We start from the raw sequence: 25,944 nt of genomic DNA, 5'->3' as shown, positions 1-25,944 counted from the left end.
GTGGAAGGTAGATTTGCTCCTGGCTTTATGACTAGGCTGTGACTATGAGGGAACTGAAGTAGGTTTTGGACCAGTCTCACTTTTTTTTTCTTTTTCTTGAATCCTCTGACGGTGGTGTTGTCAAGGCATAAAACATTTTCCAAACAAAAGTGAAGACTGCAGAAATGGTGGTTTTATCCTTTCTGTATGTCATTTCTTCAGGCATACTTCTGCTGTGATGCAAATGGAAACCTTAAATTAGGTAATGGGCCGGATGAGTAGTGAGTACTCTTCCTGATGGCCAAGAATTGTAGCACACCCTTTTTCTGTCACCTTACCTCATCCACACCCTATTTTAACCTGTCAGAGATGTTTGTCTCATCCACATGTTATGCCTGGGTTTTTAGACTGTGTAAGATCTTTCCAGCAGAGGCTGTCATTTGTTGTGTTCGTATGATGTCTAGAACAATGAGGGCTCGTCGTACTATTGCATGTATAAGGAGTAATAATGCTTCTCACCATTGGGCTCTTCTGCATGTTGGACCAAGTGGTTTTGTTCTTGAGAGCAGAAAGTGGGGGGTTTTCTCATTTATGAACAGTTCTTTAGAAGTCTTGGAACAAAATTGACCCACTCCAGTTTTGCACGGTTTCTGCAAATTGAATCCATTGCAGCCTAAAGAAGGAAGGCGACAGTCTGAAATCATTGTACAGTTTTGAACAACAAGAAAAAAAATCCAGTCATTACTTAGTTTTAGATAAAGTCCAGAGTAAGAACATTTAAAATAAATGTAAAATAAATTTATAATGTATTCCAAAGACTTTTTCAACCAAAAAGCACCATTGCATCTACTTATAGTGTCATAGTTGGGTTGTTTTTTTGTTGTTGGGAGGAATACCACATGGCTGTAGGGCCACAGATAGGAGTACATACAATTTTCTGTTTTCATATGTCCTTCTGGAAGAAAAAAGATGTGTAGAAAACAAAAACTGCAGATTATTTTTTCACATACTTGCTGTATTTTAATGTTGGAATATAAAATGCACAGCAGCGTTAATGTACTTGGTGAGTTTAGTGGTTACTGAGATTTCAAGTGAGTATATAATGTATGCTTCATTTCAATTGATTTGATTTGTTTGAAGTAAGCTGGAAGGCACCTTACTGTAACACTATAAGACAATAGTTTTGCTTAAGACTTATTGGAAATTTTTTTCCCTTCCCAACACACTGAACTCATAAAATGACAATATTAAACTATACTGAGTACTTTTTCTATTGAAAATATTTGTATATATCTTGAGGGTATGATTTAGTTGCTTGAATGTGAATTTCTGACTTCTACCTGTTTGCATCAACAAAATCAGTGAACTGTGCTTCTCTTTACATACACAGTAGTGATAACCTTCTGAAGAGGTTATCAGTATCATTTACCTACTTTTTATACTTGGCCTGTGATTTGATAAGAATTTGATTTGTTAAACTGGATAATTATGTATTGCTACATTTAATCTCAAAACATCCTCATTGCATTTTATTGTGATGATAAGTTAGAATAAGATAGATTTGTGTATGTATAGTAGGTAACAGACCTATTTTCGTTAGTCTGGGTTGTTTTCAGTAGCTTGATTCCATTGAAAGACATGTTGGTTTTAAATTAAGCATTGTTAGGATTAAGGTAACCAGGCGTTTGCTTAACAAATATGCTGTAAAAATGATTCAACTTTTTCTTTAATTAGCTTGTTGAGATCTTGAAAAGCAACCCAGGACTGAAGAAAACAGATTCAGTTGATCTGGGTTTCTGAATGTTCGGTGGGTTTTTTTCAAAAGTCTGTGCTTGACTACCTTCACGCTACCAAAAGCAGTGATCTCTAATGATCTCACGTGGTTGGCAGTCCCGATTCATCTGCAAAACAGCACTGTGCCCTGCAGCACCATACTGGGATGTGTGCTTAGCACTGACTCAGAGATCATCATCTCTGAGTCCCACGCAGAGATGTGCGCATGCCTGCAGGGCTACGACCTTATTGGCATCACGGAGACGTGGTGGGATGGCTCCTATGACTGGAGTGTTGGGATGGAGGGATACAGGCTCTTCAGGAAGGACAGGCAGGGGAGACGAGGAGGGGGTGTCACCCTCTTTGTCAGTGACCAGCTGGAGTGCATGGAGCTCTGCCTGGGGATGGATGAGGAGCCGACCGAGAGCTTGTGGGTCAGGATTAAAGGGAAGGCAGGGACAAGTGACATTACGGTGGGGGTCTGCTACAGGCCACCCGACCAGGAAGACAGAGCGGAGGAGGCCCTCTATAGACATATAGGAGCAGCCTCACGCTCACAAGCCCTGGTCCTCATGGGGGACTTCAACCACCCCGACATCTGTTGGAGGGACAACACGGCAGGGCATAAGCAATCCGGGAGGTTCCTGGAATGCGTCGATGATAACTTCCTTCTCCAAGCGGTAGAGGAGCCAACGAGGAGAGGTGCTATGCTGGACCTTGTTCTCACCAACAAGGAGGGGCTGGTGGGGAATGTGGAGCTCAAGGGCAGCCTGGGCTGCAGTGACCACGAAACGGTGGAGTTCAGGATCCTTCGGGCACCGAGGAGGGCGCACAGCAAGCTCACTACCCTGGACTTCAGGAGAGCAGACTTTGGCCTCTTCAGGGACCTGCTTGGTAGAGTGCCATGGGACAAAGCCCTGGAGGGAAGAGGGGCCCAAGAAAGCTGGGTAATATTCAAGGATCACCTCCTCCAAGCTCAGGAGCGATGCATCCCAACAAAGAGGAAGTCAGGCAAAAACGCCAGGAGGCCTGCGTGGATGAACAAGGAGCTCCTGGACAAACTCCAACACAAAAAGGAAGCCTACAGAGGGTGGAAGCAAGGACAGGTAGCCTGGGAGGAATACAGAGAAATTGTCCGAGCAGCCAGGGATCAGGTTAGGAAAGCTAAAGCCCTGATAGAATTAAATCTGGCCAGGGACAGCAAGGGCAACAAGAAAAGCTTCTATAGGTACGTCGGGGATAAAAGGAAGACGAGGGAAAATGTGGGCCCTCTCCGGAACGAAACGGGAGACCTGGTTACCTGGGACACGGAGAAGGCGGAGGTACTCAATGACTTTTTTGCCTCGGTCTTTACCGGCAAGTGCCCAAGCCGCAGAAGGCAAAGGTGGGGACTGGGAGAACAAAGAGCCACCCACTGTGGGAGGACATCAGGTTGGAGACCATCTAAGGCACCTGAAGGTGCACAAGTCCATGGGACCCGATGAGACGCATCTGCGGGTCCTGAAGGGACTGGCGGATGAAGTTGCTAAGCCACTATCCATCGTACTTGAGAAGTCATGGCAGTCCGGTGAAGTTCCCACTGACTAGAAAAGGGGAAACATCTGACTAGAAAAGGGGAAACATAACCCCCATTTTTAAAAAGGGAAAAAAGGAAGACCCGGGGAACTACAGGCCAGTCAGTCTCACCTCTGTGCCTGGGAAGATCATGGAACAGATCCTCCTGGAAGCTATGCTAAGGCACGTGGAGGACAGGGAGGTGATTCGAGACAGCCAGCATGGCTTCACCAAGGGCAAGTCCTGCCTGACCAACCTAGTGACCTTCTATGATGAGGTGACTACATCAGTGGACACGGGAAGGGCTACAGATGTTGTCTATCTGGACCTCTGCAAGGCCTTTGACCTGGTCCCCCACAACATCCTTCTCTCTAAACTGGAGAGGTATGGATTTGATGGGTGGACTGTCTGGTGGGTGAGGAATTGGTTAGATGGTCGCATCCAGAGGGTAGTGGTCAACGGTTCAATGTCCAGATGGAGGTTGGTGACGAGTGGCATCCCGCAGGGGTCCGTATTGGGACCGGTACTGTTTAATATCTTCATCAATGACATAGTGGGATCGAGTGCACCCTCAGCAAGTTTGCAGATGACACCAAGCTGAGTGGTGCGGTCGACACGCCAGAGGGACGGGATGCCATCCAGAGGGACCTGGACAAGCTCAAGAAGTGGGCCCATGTGAACCTCATGAGGTTTAACAAGGCCAAATGCAAGGTCCTGCACCTGGGTCAGGGCAACCCCCAGTATCAATACAGGCTGGGGGATGAAGGGATTGAGAGCAGCCCTGCCGAGAAGGACTTGGGGGTACTGGTGGATGAAAAGCTGGACATGAGCCAGCAATGTGTGCTCGCAGCCCAGAAGGCCAATCGTATCCTGGGCTGCATCAAAAGAAGCGTGGCCAGCAGGTCGAGGGAGGTGATTCTGCCCCTCTACTCTGCTCTGGTGAGACCCCACCTGGAGTCCTGCGTCCAGCTCTGGAGCCCTCAGCATAAGAAAGATATGGACCTGTTGGAGCAGGTCCAGAGGAGGGCCAGGAAAATGATCAGGGGGATGGAACACCTCTCCTATGAAGAAAGGCTGAGAGAGTTGGGGTTGTTCAGCCTAGAGAAGAGAAGGCTTTGGGGAGACCTTATTGCAGCCTATCAGTACTTAAAGGGGGCTTATAAAAAAGATGGCGGCAAACTTTTTAGCAGGGCCTGTTGCGACAGGACAAGGGGGAATGGCTTTAAACTAAAGGGGGGTGGATTCAGACTAGATATAAGGAAGACATTTTTTACGCTGAGGGTGGTTAAGCACTGGAACAGGTTGCCCAGAGAGGTGGTGGATGCCCCATCCCTGGAAACATTCAAGGTCAGGTTGGACGGGGCTCTGAGCAACCTGATCTAGTTGAAGATGTCCCTACTCATTGCAGGAGTTTTGGACTAGATGACCTTTAGAGGTCCCTTCCAACCCAAAGTATTCTATGATTTCCTGCAGCAGCTAGTTAGGCTAATGCCGCATAGCCTGAGATGTGACAGAATCGCAGCACGAGGTGATACGGCTACAGGCTTTTAAACTGTTAAAGCTAGACTTGTAAAGGATATGACGTGTAGCTTTGTATCACATTGCAGCATGATTCCTCTCTCCACCACCAGTGAATGACATGTTTCTACTTTTCTACGGTGATAAAGTGTGCTGGGAGACGTTAGTGAATAGGAAGACTAGAATTTGTCCTTTGGAGAAAGAGTGACTACATTATTTGTTTTAAAGATATGGCTAATATAACATAATGAATAGTCAGAATTTAAAAGTAGAATATTATTTTCTGAAATTATTGCCATAACTTGTTTTTAGAGCTCTGAGTGGGTGGTGTTTCGGTGGCTATCTGCTGAGCTGTATTATCAAACCTATGAGTATCAGTAATGTAATGTTCAGTGCAGCTTCAGTCTTACAGAAACTCTTGGGAGTTTAGCAGATTTTTGCAAAATGACACTGTGTCTCTGATTCCCTGTGTTAAATAGGGGTGAAGCTGTTATTGTGTTTGAGTGTTTAGTGAAAAAAAAAAAAAAAAAAGAATAAAGAAAAATTAAGAGAGCAAGGTATGCTATTTGTGAAGAATATGAAGAAATAAGGAATCTGTGTCAATCAATATGCAGTCCCCACAATTGTGTGAAATGTAATGTAACATTTTGGAAGCAAGAGATGATCAGATTACATTGTTATTGCACCAAATTGCAGGAGGAAATGTGAGTTGTTGAATGCCAGTTTACCGATGAGAGTCTTGGGGGTTTTTTATCAGTCACTTTTTAAAATTTTGTTGTCATTACTTTCCTGTATCAGCTAAATTTATGCTAGTCACAATGAGGCAAGAGATTATACATCCTCATAAAAACAAGTCAGAGCTCTGTAATCAATTTAAGCTAGGTTGAGAAAACAGTCACTTTTCAATTCGTCACTCACCCATACGTACATCAGACTAGTTGTCCAGCCCTTCTAAACTGTGTGCTACCATTACCTGCACAGACTTTCTTGATGTTTTGGAAGACTGAAAAAATCATTTTGGTTTAATGTTTAGTTATGCATTTATAGAAGGGAGATTATTAAAAAGCATGTGATTATGTTAACAATGATTTATGTGAATGCTTTATCATTTAATTTACATCTTCAAAGGTAAAATCTGTTTATATCGATATTGGTAATTTTTGCAGTTATTTGAAAAAAGAATAATCCCAATGAACGTATCTCCACTTTTATATTCAGTACATTTGGGGAAGTGGTTTTTGTTGACATTCTTTTGTCTTTCAGATGTATGCCTGGATTTGGCTTTTGAGCTGAACGTAGTCTGAGGTGATTTGTAGTGATTATTTGAAAAGCTGAGCTAGAGCTTACATTAATAGAAAGTCTAATGTTTGATTAAATCACTGAACCAAATTAGAGGTTTGGGGCCTCTATTTTGCAAAATCCAGGAAATGAAGGATTAATGTTCTTCCTTACTATTGAGAAGGTTAGAAGATCACAGAATGCTTCGTGTTGTAGTTCTACTTGAACCTATCTCCATTACATGAAGCGAAAGCAAGGTTTCAGTGGAACAGAATAGTCGTGTGTTAAAGCTACTGAATTTGTCTTAGGAGATTCAGCTTTCATTTCTCTTCATCCACGCTGCTTAAGATTATTGGTAATCTGCAAGGCTTCTTTCTGTGGTGGAATCACTGGTGTGAATCTCAGAATAATAATGATGAAGGTGCAAACTCGTGGCAGTACAGCTTACAGAAATGTGTGGATAGTCTTATTTTTTAGTTTGTCCACATAAGAGTTAACTGCTAGCGTAGTAATATGTCTTAATAGAGGAACATAATGTGATGTGGTGGTACTTCAATACATAATTGAGGAAAGGGGGAAATTTGCTCTTGCTATGGATCCCATTGTACTGTTTTAATGACAAATTGAGTGTTTCTTAGCTCTAAATCCAACATTAATCATAGGTACAAATTCTAATTCAAAACAGTTGTGATCAGTGGAAGCAAAAAATGTGAGATTTTTTCTAATTTTTCTTGTAAGTTCATTTCTCATGTCTGAGATAACAGCTGAGCTCTCATAGATTTGTGTGTAATTAACAGTTTATAAACAGTGAAGACTTATGTAAAATAGCTTTTTGTAGGAGAGTTCCAACTCTCCTCGTTGACAGCTGTGATGCAAATTCCATTTCAGCTTTACTCTTTCCACCATCGTGTCTCTGCTGTCCCATACGTTGCTGCTCCAAGGTGGAATTTTAACTGAAGTTAAAAAGTCAGACACATCTGTTCTTGCAGGATTATGGAGTTTTGAGATTTTTTTTTAAACTAGAATTCTTGCAGGGATGGATGTGTAAAGAAGACGGACTATACACTGAATTGCACTGTTCAACTTTGTTGTGTGCGTCTAAGCCAACATTCCTTTTTATTTGGAATTCATTACCGTTGTACAGATTTTAGCACATGCTTTTCTAACACAAAGTGTTCATGGATAGGAGTTAATTTTTGTCTGCTTTTAGATGTTTAGGGTTCGTGTTAAATCTTTCCATTGCCAAAATAGCAATGGCTTGAAACATGAACTTCCAAGAAAATTCCCAAACAAACCCCAAAGCAAAAAAACCCCAAAACCAACAACAATAAAACCCCTACCCCCAGACACTGAAAACTTGGGGTTCTCAAGTCATTGCATGAATCCAGAAGCTCGAACTTGAAGAACTGCGTGTACTGCACCACACAGTTATAACAGTTGACAACACACTCACTTTGGTTTCCTCTCCTTTGGTTTGTCTGCAATCCTGCTTGTATTGGAACAGATATTGTTTAAACAGTTAAGTTTTAATACAGATGTATGCCATCCTGTGTTGCGTAGTTTGACAGGCAATATTTCCTGTAGCATCTCAGGTTGTTCTTGTTACCGCCAGCGGCACTGCTAGATCTGGCACCTAAAGCTGTTGCTGCTGTTGTGTCAGGTAGGTTGTAGGCTTTCATAGCTGTGGACAGTAAGTTAACTGATGTGTTCAAAATTAAAATTCAAAAACTATAATTATCACTGCTTGCTTTATTTGTCTCTGCATTGGATGTTGCTTTACTAGTCATTTTATGTGATACTTCATTCCTGACACACCAGGATGAATTAAACAAATCTTTGTTGTGAAATTCTTCCTCTTAACATATTAGCTCATAGCTATTTGTACACTATAAATCATATCCTTCCACTCATTCCTTTTTTTCCTTTCTTATACACTGAGTCACTGGCATTTGCTTTCATGAATCCTCTGTGACCTACTTCTATTTGTGGGCAATTAATCCATTACTTTGGTAGTAAAATATTCCTTTCCTGATATGGGTATTTTTATGTATAAAATTTGTTTACATAAATTGCTTGTACACTCTGTGCCATGTTTAAGATGGACTTAGTCTTTCCTCTGTTCTTGTGGGATACTGTATCGTTGTGTAGATTTAAGTATAGTATAGAAAAATCTACTAGGGATAAAAGTTAATTTTAAATTGTCGTTTTACCTTGTTTCTGTGTTCTTGGTTTTTAATGAGAAAATAGGGTGCTATTGGCCACTGAAGGGATCAAGAGAATTATAAATGAGAAATCAAGCTAGCTTGGTCCTGAAAATTCCAAGTCTCTATAAGACATTACTCACAGAAGTCTTGGTAAAGACAAAGTAGGGATGGATTTTGTGGACCAGATTAATTCCTGGAGGTACATTTCATTTCATTAGAGCTCTCTACTTGGAGACTTGTAGTGTTGAATATGTATTGGTTTAAAAGCAGGGTGGTTTTTTTTTTTTTCTCTCTAGGAAAATGCTACTCATTTCCCAGTTTCACTCAGCAAATTTTCATTAGACATAACCATGTGATGAACTGAACGCAACCCCCATTCCCTGTCCACCTGTGCTGCTTGGGGGGAGGAGGAGGTAGAGAAAATCGGGAGTGAAGTTGAGCCTGGGAAAAAGGGAGGGGTGGGGGGAAGGTGTTTTAAGATTTGGTTTTATTTCTCCTTATCCTACTCTGATTTGATTGGCAATAAATTAAATTAATTTCCCCAAGTTGAGTCTGTTTTGCCTGTGACGGTAATTGGTGAGTGATCTCCCTGTCCTTATCTTGTCCCATGAGCCTTTCATCGTATCTTTCTCCCCCTGTCAAGTTGAGGAGGGGGAGTGATAGAGTGGCTTGGTGGGTACCTGGCATCCAGCCAGGGTCAACCCACCACACCAGCAATGTCTTAAAGTTGTGACCATAGATTGTCTGGTTGCTTACATTTCAGCATGAGTTTGTAGATGGCAGCTTCCTACTGAACAAACAGCCTGTTCATGAAAGCTGCCATAGTTGGCATTATTTGATGCCCTTTTTGGTAGGCTCAACAGACACCAGCAGCTGAATGGGCACAATGAAAGGATCTTCCACCCCACCCCACCCCCCCACCCCCGGGAAAATAATGCTTCTAGATGCTTAATTATGATTTAATTAAAAAACTTTTGTTCAGCTCACAGTGTGAGGGAATGAGAACGTGGGTCTCAGTAAAGAGAGAGGGTCTTTTGTTTGCAAACTTAACTTCTGAACTGCAGTCAATGCGTACTCGCTCAAATGTTGCGAACTGATGGTGCCACCAGAGGTCTCATGGGAACAGCCATAGCATTCAGGTTGAATGCCTCACACTTAAATATTCATATTCAGGCTCCTAACCAGTAAAAGGCATGGTTTTCAAACACACATTTTATCTGAAAATTATTTTTTTTAAGTGTTTTCTTTATTTCTTTAGTTCCAGTGTATTAACTGCTTAAGCACTACTGAATACTTATGCCCAAGCAAAAGACAGTACAGAATATTAATTGCAAAATGTTTATTGTATGGAAGTGTGATACTTTAGTTATATAATGTTGCCTCTTGCTTTTTTAAAAAGTTCAGTTATAAAAAGGAACAGCACCATTTTCCTGTTTTTTGCATTAATTCCTTTAAAGGAAAGGGTGCAAACTTATCTCATATTGCTTAGTTTAAAATTAGGCATTTATTGCAAATTTTTGGCAATTCTCAGATGTATAAAAGAAAAGGAGAGGGAGGGATAAACCACTACAGTTAATGCCAAAGTGCCATAGAAGGGATGAAGCTCATTTCCCTCATGTTGCAGATGCTCAGTAGGCAACTGTGCTTCATCGTTGCAGTGCTTTCCAATCTGTGGATGTCTATCCTCCCTTCTGGTTCTCAAGAGGTTAACTAATGGCACTGCTCAGGAACTTCCGCTCTTACTGGGAGAGTGTGTGTCTGCTGGAGACTAACATCCTAGAATGCTTTTCTCTATTCTTTTTTTTCTTTTTTTTTTTTTCTCTCCCTCCTTCCCCCTGGGCTGCAGCAAAAGGAGGTCTGTTTTTTGTTGTTGTTTTGGAAGCTACTTTCAGAAACTTTCTGCTGAATTAAGTTGCTTAAGACGGTAGCTCATGTAGCTGTACTATTTTACCATGATTCCAGCTGTTTTTTAAAGGATCGTGTGGTCCCAGAAGTTGAGAGGGGAGTGCATTGGGGGGGTGGAGGGGTCCTGCAAGGTCTGGGGTAACTTGGCTAGAATTGTGGACGAGTGCATCTGCTTCCTCCAAAAAACTGGAAATACAGTGTGCCCAGTATGCTTATGGCACCTTTTACAGGAGAGATGACGGGCTTTTTCTAACATGCTGACTGCGATCTCTGCCAGTCATGGTGGGGTTGTCAACAACTAAGTGTCTCCAAACAGAACAATGGCATTTGAGAGCTGGGCTAGTGTCTTACCTTCCAAAAATGTTTGCGTTAAAAATCATATACACATCTTTTATGTCTAAGGCAAGGATCATCCTCCAAGTAATGCAATTTGAAACAAAAAATAGTTTAGTAATTCACATAAGCTCATTTTTGAGACAAGAAGGTGAGGTCAGGATATTTATGAGAGAAGATAAAGGGAAGGGGTTTTAATTTTTTTTTCCTATGAATGAGTTTACAGACTTTTATTTTAATGGCATGTCATTTCTTTCAGTTTTTTGTCCTATTAAACTGTATTTTGCTCTTCTGTTTAATCCTGGTTGTACAGTGCTGTGAAAAAGTTGCTTTGAAGTACTGAATAATGAAATGAGGCTCATATAACATTTTTCAAAAATTTAATTCAGTGTTCTTTTACTTTTTCTGCACTTGCATTCTCTTGTTGTGGACCATCTTCTGCCAGAAGGTTAAAATTATATACACACACGCATACACATGTACATGGCTTGCTTTTTGCGTGTGATTGTTTACAGATGAGCTGTAATCTTTATCTTTTTGGTGTGAATTAACTAAAAAGTTAAGTCTACCAGTTTCAGAAGAATCATGACTCCAAAAAAGGCAGAAGTCTCCCAGGAATAAGCATCAAAAATGAGCTAGTAATAATCAAAATTTTGTAAGATCCAATACAAGGTATAATTTGCACAATTCTAATTTAAAAATAAGAAAATTAAGACATAGATGGCTTGTAGAAGTTTTTAGCAACTTTCTTAACGTCTTAGATTCTTTCTAGCAAGGGAGAGTAAGTTATTTAGCAGTTAGTCTGTAAGTATTTTACTTTTCAGTCAGAAAATAAACATTGAAAAAGTGTCTTCTAGCTTCTTTAGTATCCTGCCCAAGTAGGAATAAGAAAATTCAGGCTCTTATGTTCCTAGTAGGTTCGCTCTGGGAATGTATTTTTTCTTCAGTCAAGTGCATTGCTCTGGCATTGTCTCACCCGTTCTCTTATTGAGTCTTTTCCCATTGGTAGCATTTGCTTACGATTTAAAGACGACACATTTAATCATCATATGCTCCCCCAAAGTTTTGGGAGGGTGAGAGCTCTCACATTTAGCAAGGGAGGAAAGAAGCAGTCCTGTCTGGACTCACTACTCTTTCGAGTAAAAATGAATTGTTAGTATTTAATTATATGAGAAAGGAGTCAGGTATAAATATAAACTATTTTAGGGATTAAACCAGAAGAGAATTACTGGGTTTGAAAGTGAAACCGTGTAAAACCTCTATACTTCAGGCAGCTCCCAATTTCCTACCCTTGAATTTTATGATTTGATTATTTAGCTGCACTTCTTCAAGATTTTTTACCCTTACCTTTTTTAAATAATAAAGGGTACTGTGTAGACTTTTGTTTTAATAAGCCTCTGGTCCTTTTTATGTGAAAGTAGCCTTGGCAACATAAATTATTTTGAAAGATACAAACAAATTGAGGAGGTTGAAAGGCAGGTGAAGCAAAACTTCTGTAGCAAGAAGCAGAGCAGACAAAATCATTTCTTCCCCCCCTTTCCTCTTTCCTTCCCCCAACTGGAAATGGACCAGTTGTTTCTGAGGTGTGTCCTAGACATCTACTGAGGCATCGGAATTTCTAGGCTGGCTGTATGTATAACCATGTGATAATTTCACACCGTGGCAAACTTTAACCCTTTGAGACTTTATCGAGTATTGATACGATACACACTCTTTTGGCCAAGAGAAGCACTCCCTAAAGCTACTCTCTGTGCTCTTTGGGAAATGCTTTCAACGCTATGAGGAGATTTGTCTGGCTCATCATCCTGGCCCACCAATTCCCTGAAATATGGTGAGTTATGAACAGTGGTGTTCAGAGCTATGGTTGTTGGGAACAGCCACCAGCAAGGAAAAAGCAAAGAAAGCCAAGAGGTGGTAGGTCTAAGTGGAAAACAGAATAAGAAAGCTGGGGAGAAGGTGGACAGGGTTTCACTGTGGTTAGTATCTGGATAAGCAGGCCTTCCATCTGTAGTTTGGAGACACTCCCATGTTTTATCTTAATTCTGGACTATGCTGGCTTCAGTTTAACTGGAGTTACAGAAAGCTCAGGGTATGAGCTTGGCTCCCTTGCAGTACTGAAACAGCCTGGGGAATTGGCTGTGGTTAGTCCTCGAGTCTGGATGGATGTTGTTCAAAAGAAATATGGCTGGAACAGGACCTGTTTGTTTGTTGGTTTGGTTTGTTTGTTTTGTTGGGGTTTTTTTGGTTTTTTTTTTTTTTAAGGGCCAAACTGGGTAAAAGTTGCCAGTAGATGGGCTGTTCTGTTCAGTGTAAGCGTGGAAAAGGCTCTTGCTCTATACCTTAACTTCAGCTGAGGGTGGAAGAGCGAGGAGGAGATCCCCCAGCTACCTCCTTGCCTGAGTCTGACTTCTTGGTGTTGAGAGCAGCAGCAGCTGCCACGGGGCACCAGCCTAGCTCCCAAACTGGGGACAGAGCCTGTGGCAAGCACCATCTGTGACAGTGTCTGTGTTATAGCCTGGCAGACAGTGTTGCTGTTCATGAAGATAATAACTGTAGTCATAGGTTAGCTAGCTTCATAACAAGTTAAATATAACTGAAATATAACTTAAATTAAACTTTCCTGTATAAACAAAGTGGCCACATCTCAAGCCTTGCTAGGGACAGCATGTTCCTCCTGAGGTAGTTTTCAGCTATGCAATTTTAACACCAGAGAAATTGTAACCACCTTTTACTATCCCTAGAGCCTTTACAGTAGCACTGGTCTTGCATTATTAATCTCTCTTGTGTCTACGTGGTCAGGCTTTGCATTCTGGGTACGGCAATAGCTTAATTTCTCTGCACTTGTATTAGCAAATACAACATTTTGTTTGCAGTCTCTCTTAAAATAGGGAGTCCCCTTTTAATCTGTATCTTTAGCTAAACCACTGTATTACACTGATACCAAAATTAAGAAGCTGTGTTGCGGAGTAGTGCAGTGCTCAGCATAGCCCGTGAAAAGTGGTGAACTGTCATAATAGCTTACAGTCCAAATCCATCTTCATTACAAGTGTAAATATTAATAATTAAGGATGTTGAAATGAAATCATTATAAATGATTAAAGCAGATGCCAAATTTCCCATGAAAAACATGGCAAGTGGTAATCTCTGTCAAGATAGCCTTCTTTCCCTACTTTTTTTTGGGGGAAAAAAGCAATTAACCTTTACTGCCAGTAACTTGCTCTCATATTAGCCCTCGTTCTGAGGAAGAAGCTTCCTTTTAAGTGCATACCTCACTATTTTTGCAATTTCTTGATTACTCTATCAGGAAACCTGCATTTAATATTTCAGCTCTGGATGGAGTACTACCTGTCCTGAGTTATATGACTAAAAGAACTGCATTTCTGCTACAACTTTTTATTCTGCTTAGTGTTTCGAAGAGCTTGTGGAGTGTATCTCTATTTTAATGGCCACACTAGTACTTTTGTCTTGTGCTTTGCTGGTTTCGATCTAGCAGTTCCCATCATCTCTGCCCAAACGGCTTTTGCCTGATACAGGAAGAATTGTGGCTATTTAAGGAGCAAGGTAATCAAGCTTCATGCAACTGGATCGCATCTTTCAGCAGCTGTAGTTCACCCTTGCTTTGAGATTAACACGGTTCAGCACAAAGCACTTTTTATGTAGTGTCTCTATTTGTTTTACCATGAGTACTTCTCATGGGAAGTGTTGATCATATGTAACAGCTGGGGAAGTGACTCAGAGGTTAGCATGTTGGGCCTGATATCAGAGCTGGGATGAAGGAGGAATTCCCCAGCAGTGAGATGTAGTGAGAAGTCAGGATAGGGAGGAGAGGTGTGAGTGTGCAGGAGTGTCAGTGGCGGAGAGCAGGAGGTAAAGCAGAACCTGTCTGTGAGGGATTTGGAAACCAAATAGGAAATCATGAATTGGATTCCAAGATAAGGAATAGTGCCAGTAGTCCAGGGCACTGCTGATACGGTGTAATGTAAGCTACTTCCAGATAGGTAGTGATCCAAGACTGTCATTGATCCAAGTTGTGGGCAACAGACTAAAGTCCAGGGAGAATCTTCTTTAGAATCATAGAATCATTGAGGTTGGAAAAGAACCTCTAAGATCATCGAGTCCAACCATCGACCCAACACCACCACCCACTAAACCATGTCCCTAAGTGCCTCATCTACTCGTCTTTTAAATACCTCCAGGGATGGGGACTCAACCACTTCCCTGGGCAGCCTGTTCCAATGTTTAACCACTCTTTCAGTAAAGAAATTTTTCCTCACGTCCAATCTAAACCTCCCCTGGCGCAACTTGAGGCCATTTCCTCTCGTCCTATCGCTAGTTACTTGGGAGAAGAGACCGACACCCACCTCACTACAACCTCCTTTCAGGTAGTTGTAGAGAGCGATGAGGTCTCCCCTGAGCCTCCTTTTCTCCAGGCTAAACAACCCCAGTTCCCTCAGCCACTCCTCAGAAGACTTGTTCTCCAGACCCCTCACCAGCCTCGTTGCCCTTCTCTGGACACGCTCCAGCACCTCAACGTCCTTCTTGTAGTGAGGGGCCCAAAACTGAACACAGTATTCGAGGGGCGGCCTCACCAGGGCCGAGTACAGGGGCACGATCACTTCCCTAGTCCTGCTGGCCACACTATTTCTGATACAGGCCAGGATGCCATTGGCCTTCTTGGCCGCCTGGGCACACTGCTGGCTCATGTTCAGTCGGCTGTCAACCAACACCCCCAGGTCCTTTTCCGACAGGCAGCTTTCCAGCCACTCTTCCCCAAGCCTGTAGTGCTGCATGGGGTTGTTGTGGCCGAAGTGCAGGACCCGGCACTTGGCCTTGTTGAACCTCATACAATTGGTCTGGGCCCATCGATCCAGCCTGTCCAGGTCCCTCTGCAGAGCCTTCCTACCCTCGAGCAGATCAACACTCCCGCCCAACTTGGTGTCGTCTGCAAACTTACTGAGGGTGCACTCGATCCCCTCATCCCGATCATTGATAAAGATATTGAACAAGACCGGCCCCAAAACTGAGCCCTGGGGAACGCCGCTCATGACCGGCCGCCAACTGGATTTCACTCCATTCACCACAACTCTCTGGGCCCGGCCGTCCAGCCAGTTTTTGACCCAGCGCAGAGTTCACCTGTCTAAGCCGTGAGCCGCCAGCTTCTCTAGGAGAATGCTGTGGGAGACGGTGTCAAAGGCCTTACTGAAGTCCAGGTAGACCACATCCACAGCCTTTCCCTCATCCACTAGGCGGGTCACCTGGTCATAGAAGGACATCAGGTTGGTCTGGCAGGACCTGCCTCTCATGAAGCCGTGCTGGCTGGGCCTGATCCCCTGGTTGTCCCGCTCATGCCTTGTGAGCGCCCTCAAGATGAGCCGCTCCATAATCTTCCCCAGCACCGAGGTCAGGCTGACAGGCCTGTAGTTCCCCGGATCCTCCTTCTGGCCCTTCTTGTAGATGGGCGACACATTGGCAAGCCTCCAGTCATCTGGGACCTCCCCCGTTAACCAGGACTGCTGATAAATGATGGGGAGTGGCTTGGCGAGCACCTCCGCCAGCTCCCTCAGCACTCTCGGGTGGATCCCATCTGGCCCCATAGACTTGTGAGTGTCCAGGTGGCGTAGCAGGTCGTTAACTGCTTCCTCTTGGGTTATGGGGGGTTCATCCTGCTCACTGTCCCTGTCTTCCAGCTCAGGGGGCTGAATACCCTGAGGATAACTGGTCTGCCTGTTAAAGACTGAGGCAAAGAAGGCATTGAGTACCTCAGCCTTTTCCTCATCCTCAGTGACAATGTTCCCCCCCGCATCCAATAAAGGATGGAGATTCTCCTTGGCTCTCTTCTTGTCATTAATATATTTGTAAAAACATTTTTTGTTGTCTCTAACGACAGCGGCCAGATTGCGTTCTAGCTGGGCTTTTGCCTTTCTCATTTCCTCTCTGCATGACCTAACGAGATCCCTGTACTCTTCTTGAGTCGCCTGCCCCTTCTTCCACAAGTGGTAATCTCTCCTTTTTTTCCTGAGTCCCAGGAAGAGCTCCCCGACAGCTCTTGGGACAGAGAAGACGACAAAGGGCAAAAAATGTAAACTTTCTATTCTGTTTAAGTTTTGTGTGCACCCCAAAGTTTGTTTATTATTGTTGAACGTGACTGAATTTTTTTTTTTCTTTCTCTCCTATTCTTTTGTTATCCTTGGAAAAAATTTTTTTCTTTCTCTGTTTTTTCAGTGCTCTAAACCCTGCGTCGTATCTGCTGCCTGGCTTGCTGGTCTCGTCTCTGTGCCATGTAACCTGATCATAACATGAAATGCAAGGCTTAGAGAATTGCATTTTGAGGGTGTAGCGCTCTGTGGTTTACCAAGGTTTATATTTTCCTAAGTTACAATCCCTGTAGACTATTCCTGTGCTGCTATAACTTTCCCGCAGACAAAGAGGCTTTCTTTCAAGGCTTGGTTTATCTTGTCAGATTTGAATGGGAGAATAGTTTTATGAAGACAATAGAAGGGGGAAGTTACTTGACGTGTATAGAGATCTAGGGAAAATGATTTTGTCTGCAGAATGGCTTTAACTTCTGAGATTCTTTTGTATACAGAAGACTGCTGTTTCAAGGCTAAATACAGTTCGGTTAGTAATGCTTTGCTACCTCCTTAGTGGGACCCTGCTTCCCATTTGCGGTGTTCTAGCAGCTTAGATCATCTTTCAAGGTTCCCTGGAGATTTTTTTCACCTACAAAGAGCTTCTTCTATAATAGTATTATTCTGGGGGAGGAGTTGTGTTTCACGGGTTATACAGGATGGGTAACATTGTTTCAAAATCTTTGTGAAACAGAACTGAAAAAACAAAGCTATAGCAAGAGCTCCAGGATAGATTGGTCCTTTCATGCAGTGATTTACATCTTATCTTACTAGTAAGACAAATAGAGGAGACTTCATATTTTTTTTTTTATTTTCTGTTTCTCAATAGAACATTTCACTTCAGTGTGTTTATAAGATAAATTCTTCATACAGCTGCAGCCACATCTGAGTAAATAGCAAAGATTTTTTGAAATGGCAGTTGGGGGAAAGTTTTCTCATTATGTAAGATCTTGATATTGAAGGTAATGCCATCCTAGTCCCCAGAAATAATTCTTTTAAATAACAAAAAAAAAATCATAACAACTTGAATTAGAGATCTTTGATAATGATTTGTAAAAAGGATTGTACTAACTTCACCTGAAGAATATGAAGTTTGAATTTTAATGTAAAAGGGAATTACAAGGCAGTCATTTACTTATATAGGAAATTCTGGCAAAAGTGATAAAACTCTCAATTTCTGGAGTTAAGGGTAAATGATACCGATATACCTGTATCTGGAATCATCTTCATAGCAAAATCAGTGATGAGTGCACAGGGTCTAGAATTTGTTGAAAGTCATGTTTTTTTTGTTAGAAAAGGAGAATCATCCACTGCCTTTGAAATTTCTTTTGCTGAGAACATATCCAGAGATTAGGTGCTTAAAATGTATGCCCTCCTTGTGACAGATGTGATCATAGAATCATAGAATAGTTTGGGTTGGAAGGGACCTTTAAAGGTCGTCTAGTCCAACCCCCCTGCAATGAGCAGGGACATCTTCAACTAGATCAGGTTGCTCAGAGCCCTGTCCAACCTGACCTTGTGACGATCCTTTAGAGCCCAAATTTTGTCCGTGCAAATCTGCTTGAAGTCACATAAGGGGGTGTCTCAACCCCAGCCTGCACCACAGATGCTGTAGTGATATCATCACATCATCATGGATAGATGCAATCTGTGTGTCTTTAACGAATGTCTAATGAATACTAGAAGTTTCTATTGGATTCAGTTTTGGATTGGAGAATTGCAAATGAACAGTTAATCAAGCTTTTAAAAAGTAGTGTAGCAGATAGTGAGGCTTGTTCATAGTATGATATGAAAAAAAAATTACCAAAAATACAATGACATTGCATGAAGCCAAAAGGAAGAATTTGGACCATTCTTAGATAAGGGAAGAATTGAACATGACTCTTCAGCTGGACAAAATTTAGAGATGGGGTGAAACAATACAACTTTGAAATTATTGTCTAATGAAATATGGAATATTTGCTCAAGTTGTGTAGGTTAAATGCTGAGTACATTAAAAATACTTGTAGTAAACTGAGCTTAATCTAGACGGATTCCTAAAAACATATGTATATAATTTCACGTTTACAAAGTTTTCCCTGTTTGCTCAGCTTAGAAATTGCAGTGTATCTCTTAAATAAGTTTTGTTTGACTTTTCCTGTGCTCTAAATGTGAATCTTGCAATCATTTTGTGCTTTCTTTTCTTACATAGATCTGTGGTAATGGTAAATATATACTCAGGAGTTAACTCCTTGTTTAACTGATTATAATAATTAAGTGATATGGCAATTCGTTGTGCAATTAATGCAAATGAACTTTGCATTAACTCATTAAACAGTTGGGAATGGCACTACTGCTGCTTTGCAAAATGTTTTTCAAGGGGAGACTGGTCTTAGTGTTTGACCTCTTTTGCATATTGTAGATATCTTCTCTACTGCTTTCATATTCAACATTTTCTCTGCCTTTGTTTATTTTGGGGGGGGTGTTTATTTTGGGGGGGTTGTTTGTTTATTTTGTTGCTTTGGGGTTCCCCCCCCGTTGTTTTCAGTATTACTTTGGATTACTTTTGAATCTGCTATTAAACTCCATCCTTTCTTTTGTGTTTTATTCAACTTACACCGTATCAAGACTAATTAGTCTTGCTTTCTGGCTGTTATATAGAGACCACAATGTTATAAAATTTATCTTTAGAGACATCTATGATGTCTATAATATGATCTGAATCTGCTTCTGTTGGAACTTAGAGTCTGGAACTCTATCCCAGCCGAAACCAGGACAGCTTGTATATTTTTATATATTATAAAAAGTGTATGGCAGAGAAACAAGCTGCAGACAGGGAAGACCATTTTGTAAATGACTATAGAGGGGAATGTTGGTCTTTGCACAGAACGGCAAACATGCAAGCCTGAAAAGCATCCATGGTGCATTTTCTTTGTAAACTACTGTCTTTTCCATTATCCAGTATGATCGTAGACTTCCTGGACATGAACAAGTCCTACAAAAACAATAGATCTGATTTTTAATAGGAGACTGGGAAGTGAAGGAACAAAGTAGCAAAATCTCAAAATGTCTATATGTGGTACATGCTGTATTTCTGATGCTAATGTCTTCTTTCCTCTCCTTTTGCCGCAGTTGTAGAACAAGCAACAGGAAGAGTTTGATGGGCAATGGCCAGTCTCCAGCACTGCCTCGGCCTCATTCACCACTCTCAGCTCACACAGGTGATTTTATATCTGTGCTACTGCAGCTATTATTAAATTGTTAAAATCTCTATATGAGGAAAGGAAAACAGACAAATTCTCTATCCTACTACTCTTCTTTCATTGTTTGTAACAGCAAAAAGTTGCTTATCATTCCATCCAAATTTCTGTTACGTTTAGATCCATAAATCCTATGTTATGGTGAGAAGCAGTCCAGAAATACCTAACATGGATCATGTAGCTTCCCCCCTCCGCCCCTTGCATTCTGACAGATTCTGATGCGTTTTCTCCCCCCCTCCTTATCTCTCTGGGCCTAGTTCAGCATGAAAAGGATATAAAACAGCTTGTAACACGTGTTGTGGTTTAACCTGGCAGGCAGCTAAACACCACACAGCCGTTTGCTCGCTCCCCCTGACCCCAGTGGGATGGGGGAGAGAATCGGGGGAAAAAAAGGTAAAATTCGTGGGTTGAGATAAAGACAGTTTAATAGGACAGAAAAGGAAGGGAAAATAATAATAATAATGATAAAAAGAATATACAAAATAAGTGATGCACAATGCAATTGCTCACCACCCGCTGACCGATGCCCAGCCAGTTCCCGAGCAGCGGCCCCCCCAGCCAGCTTTCCCCAGTTTATATACTGAGCATGACGTCACATGGTATGGAATATCCCTTTGGCCAGTTTGGCTGTGCCCCCCTCCCAGCTTCTTGTGCACCTGCACCCTTCTCAGTCAGGAGAGCATGGGAAACTAAAAAGTCCTTGGCTAGTGTAAGCATTACCTAGCAACAACTAAAACATCAGTGTGTTATCAACATTGTTCTCATCCTAAATCCAAAACACAGCATTGTACTAGCTACTAGAAAGGAAATTAACTCTATCCCTGCTGAAACCAGGACACCCTCTTGGGACTTGTTTTAATATGCTTAGACATAGCGATGTATACTTCTACAGCATTCTAGGCCAGAAATTATGATATTAAATTATTTCTGTCCATATGCTGCAAGATTACATTCTACTGTCTTTTCATGTCTTGGAATGTTAATTGATCTTGGACTTAATATGTCAGGTAAGCATTAGATTGCCCTGCCACAGCCTATCTCCTGACATAGTTTTAAGAACGATCACATTTGCTTCAAGATGAGAGACTGGAAGTGAGATCTCTGAGGTCACTTTCAAGGTCTGGACATACTCTGAAGTCACTTTCAGTTTTGGAAAGGAAGTGCCCAGAGGTTCCTTGTTGGGCACCTTCCTGATTCCATGAAGCAGGAAAATGAAGTACATAACCTGCTGTGGTTTGAGTAATTCAAATGGAAAGATGGGTAGATTATGCATGACCCTGATTGCTCACGCCTTCTAAAAAACATTTTGGCTTCTGGTTTCATACTGTCAAAGCTTCTTTGCTAGATCTGTTTCTCTTAGGGTACTGTAAACCCGCTATTGTACTCCCTGCTGTCAGGGTACTCCAGCCATCTCTGGGGAGAGCCTGCTGTTGCCCTTACTGAAAATAGTTCTATTACATGCTCTTATTTAAGTGGACTAGGTTCTTGACTTCACATTTGTCCTATCTTAGTCGTTATTGCAGGTCCTTATCCCTTTATTATAGACTATTCAAGTTGAAGGGAATCAAGATTGTCAGACTCTTCAAAATCCACCCAGGATCAATTTCTATTAATTATCATCTTGATAATCTTCAATGTTATCCTGGGCCCTTCTTGTATAGTCCTACTAAGATTGTTTGCATTGCTTGGGAATTCGGTGCCTCAGAGGTATCTGAAGTCAGTATTTTCATCCCTTGTGAGAACACCCTTGGATCCACAAACAACCTGTACCCTTTTATGTTAATTCATTGCTTGTTAGGAGAACAGGCAAAATACATATATAGTTACCTTTGCTTGCATCCCATACCTGAGATGAATTTTATTTGGACCATTAGTTTAAGCTACCTGTGGTGGTGTTTTTTCTTCCCAAGATCTCACATCTCCAAGAGCAAAAGAAGTGCTATGCATTCTCTGTGTCAATTGAAGCAAGGTGCGTGAAGGCATGTTATGAATCTCGAGGTGGAGCTCTCTTAGAGTGCACTGCATTAGCACTGTATTGGGTTTGCGTGGCATGGTTTTGGTAGCAGGGGGGCTGCAGGGGTGGCTTTGTGAGAAGGTGCCAGAAGCTTCCCCCATGTCCAATAGAGCCAGTTCCAGCTGGCTCCAAGACGGACCCACCGCTGGCCAAAGCTGAGCCAATCAGCGACGGTGGTAGCGCCTCTGTGATGACATATTTAAGAAGGGGAAAAAACTGCTGCACAACAGCAGCTGGAAGAGAGAGGAGTGAGAATATGTGAGAGAAACAACCTTGCAGACACCAAGGTTAGTGAAGAAGGAGGGGGAGGAGGTGCTCCAGGCGCCGGAGCAGAGATTCCCCTGCAGCCTGTGGTAAAGACCATGGTGAGGCAGGCTGTCCCCCTGCAGCCCATGGAGGTCCATGGTGGAGCAGATAGCCACCTGCAGCCCGTGGAGGACCCCACGCCAGAGCAGGTGGATGTGCCCTGAAGGAGGCTGTGACCCCGTGGAGAGACTGTGCTGGAGCAGGTCTTCTGGCAGGACTTGTGACCCCGTGGGGGACCCACGCTGGAGCAGTCTGTTCCTGAAGGACTGTACCCCGTGGAAAGGACCCATGCTGGAGCAATTTGTGAAGAACTGCAGCCCGTGGGAAGGACTCACGTTGGAGAAGTTCGTGGAGGACTGTCTCCTGTGGGAGGGACCCCACGCTGGAGCAGGGGAAGAGTGTGAGGAGGAAGGAGCGGCAGAGATAATGTGTGATGAACTGAACGCAACCCCCATTCCCTGTCCCCCTGTGCTGCTCGGGGGGAGGAGGTAGAGAAAATCGGGAGTGAAGTTGAGCCTGGGAAGAAGGGAGGGGTGGGGGGAAGGTGTTTTAAGATTTGGTTTTATTTCTCATTACCCTACTCTGATTTGATTGGCAATAAATTAAATTAATTTCCCTGATTCAAGTCTGTTTTGCCTGTGACGGTAATTGGTGAGTGATCTCTGTGTCGTTATGTCGAACCACGAGCCTTTCTTTGTATTTTCTGTCCAGCTGAGGAGGGGGAGTGATAGAGCGGCTTGGTGGGCACCTGGCATCCAGCCAAGGTCAACCCACCACAAGTGCTTATGCCAATATCTGTGGCTTTGCTCATCTTCGGTATCTGCAGAGCAATCATTTAGAGGTCTGGTTGCACCTTCAGAAACAATGTGCCATTACTTCAGGCCTCCTTGAAGAGCTCAGGTTGCTACTAGGTAATCATAACAATCTGGATTGGAGTTATCCAAAATGGAGATCAAATGTGAGCAGTATTGCTGTATTTCAGAAGAAAATAGAACTTTAACATAATTGTAATTCTTCAAGGTGCATTTTACACCCACGCTCTTTCTTGTAGTCCTGTTTTTCTCACAGTTTTGGACTGAATTGAAGGCACGGGCTGTTCTCTAGTTTAAATAGACATTCTTTGAGGAGGACCAGTGGCCCAAGTTTAGGATGATGATTGCCCCATATGAGAAAGTCATATGTAGATCTCAATTAACTTTATCCTCTTCCCCTCCCATTTTCATTGTTTGCTCTGAAAAGGAGGAGGATTGTTCCTACACAGGAGTCTGTTATTAATCTTTACAGATGCAAGCTGAATTGGACAAACACTGAGTACTTAAAGTTTTTTAATTGTTAGACTTACCATCTCAGTCATTCTCAGATTCATGTGGTAGGATAGGAGGGAGAGAGGAAGTGAGATAGCACCACGCTGATGAAGTAAATACATTGTGCAGGATGCAAATAGTGCACGAGTAGCACCCATCAAAGAGGGGACAGGTTCATTTGTAAGCAACAGGAACAGTGAAGGCTCATGGGCTATAGTAAAGAGTTATCAGAGCAGTAAGTAGTCCAAGGCTTGATAGCACACAAAGAGGTATAAGGTCTGAGACTGATGATTAAAAAGGGGATAGGAAAAAGACGATGTATACAACAGATATTATATATCTTTGTTATATACATTAATTACTAATAAAATACATTTGATGCCCTTTACCTCTGTGCAGGACCTGAAGCTAGCTGCAGAGCTAATTTGTGTTGGTGAAAAGTCAGATTTTAGTTTGCAGCTGAAGTCTCCCACTATGCCTTATGCATACCTGTAAAGATCATAAAAGATTTCAAGAATAATTTCAGCTTTCACTATGTAAAGTCTTTCTCTTTCTTATGAAAATAGAAAACAAATCTATACCAGTGTAATTTCTTTGGGTTCAAACCTTCGTCATTATTAGTAACTGTCTTAGGTTAGTTGTTTGGACATCCTTTGCCTTTAGTATCTGGGCTGGAAGCCGTTAAACCTGATGAAAGATCTTTTTAGTTTTTGCATGAACTGTGGATACTTTCAGAGTTGTGGGAAGCTGTCCTGGTTTCGGCAGGGATAGAGTTAAGGAAGGGTTGCAGCATCAGCTTGGACATCTGGTGCCCTGGTTGCTAATGGGCTTTTCCAGCTGACTGCCTGCTGCTGTGTAGGCAGGTCATCTGCACCACCCAGCCTGCAAAGTGAATAATTATAATCTCAGCAAGTCAGGGCATTCAGGTATCCCCACCTCAGCAGTCACAGGAACTTGTTCCTGTGGGTGCTACTAACCCCTAATGATTAATAGTCACGAGTGGTGCTGTTGTATCTGCTGTAGGAACAAGATTTAGCTGTTAGGAGCAATGCTGTAAATCTTACTTGTCTGTATTTTAGTAAAATGTTTCATGTGGTGCCACTAAGATGACAGGTACTAGGACAAGAATTGCAAGATAAGTAGGAAATTGTTTAAAGGGGAGAGGACGGGGGTTGTGCTAAAACGACAAATATTATAAAGTGGGAGCAGAGGTTATCAGTAGAGTCCTCGGGTTTTGGTTTTGTGGCCAAACCTTTTTAATCTTTTCATAAGTGACGTTGGCATAAAATTACTGTAGCTGATGTAAAGTTGGAAGACATCCGCTATGGATCAGCATTGGGAAACTGTGTTGAGGTGGCTGAATGATCTTGAAGACTGGAATAAAAAAATACAAAATTACATAGCAACACGCAGCATTTTGTGTTGGAGGACCAGTAACAGAAATGTCTACTGTAAGCTCTGGACTCATCTATTATAAGGAATTTAGGGAAGGACATGACTGTTTTCTGGATCAGATGGTGTTTGCAAGGACCAGTCTAGTGTAGCTTTGAAAATCAAATCTCTGAAAACGTATAAAGGAAGTCATTTTCAGTTGAATCTGAGAAGATTTCATGCCACTGTACAACATCCTGGTTAGATTTCATCTGGAATACTGCGTGCTTTTGTGGCCATATGTGTTCAGATGGGATCACGTGGGGAAAGACTAGTAGGATAGAATGTGAGAGCTTTTTGTGTAAGAATAAAAGACTATTACTTGCTTGGCTTAGCAAAAAGGAAGACTGAAAAGCCTGTGTTTGTCATCTAAATCAGTCAGAGGTGTTTTCTTCATGGAATGGGAAGAGAAATACATGCTGGCCATATATACCACAACATGAGGGTTCCTGAAGAATCGTCCACTAAGTGTGGCAGTGACAAACACGACCTTTCCTGTTGGATTCAATAAATTTATGAATGGGATTACACGATGAAATTGCCTAAAACAAAATTTAAGGCCAAGGAGGTCTTACCTCCACTTGTAATCCTTTTTCTAGGATTTTCTAGGTCTGCCTAGACCTTTCTAGGCAGACACTGTTAGAGTGCTGACTGCTAATATTCTGTTCTCACTACATTAGTACTTGTTGCTTGCATCAGATAATTTCATTTGATAGACGTACTTTAGCTAGCTACATTGAAGTATACTAACGAACAGAGCTGTTTGCACCGTATATTTTAGTTGTGTTAGGCTTTGAATCACACTGGAGGCATTTGCATGCGTGCATCAACTTTAGAGTTAGTTTCCCTGGATTTTTAACTTTAATCCTGTGGTTTTTGTCCGAGGTAGGTGATAATGAGTACTGGCTTACTACAATCTATTTGAAGCAAAGAAGAATCTCTCATATGCAGCTTCTGTGCTATTTTGCTTTAGCTATG

General features: G+C 42.2%; 1 protein-coding gene across 1 annotated transcript in view; it reads left to right on the top strand.

Moving 5' to 3' along the window:
* The window catches only part of LOC143172234 (microtubule-associated serine/threonine-protein kinase 4-like), a 160,706-nt gene that overhangs the window by 15,879 nt on the left and 118,883 nt on the right, over positions 1-25,944 (top strand). Inside the window, exon 3 of the mRNA XM_076361464.1 lies at positions 19,784-19,872. Coding sequence (XP_076217579.1) covers positions 19,784-19,872 — 89 coding nt within the window. The remainder of the gene's footprint in view (positions 1-19,783; positions 19,873-25,944) is intronic.

Source organism: Aptenodytes patagonicus, chromosome W (assembly GCF_965638725.1).
Source record: "Aptenodytes patagonicus chromosome W, bAptPat1.pri.cur, whole genome shotgun sequence".
NCBI classification, from domain to species: Eukaryota; Metazoa; Chordata; class Aves; order Sphenisciformes; family Spheniscidae; genus Aptenodytes; species Aptenodytes patagonicus.
The sequence above is the reverse complement of the archived record's forward strand: the minus strand, read 5'-3'. Positions and strand labels throughout refer to the sequence as shown.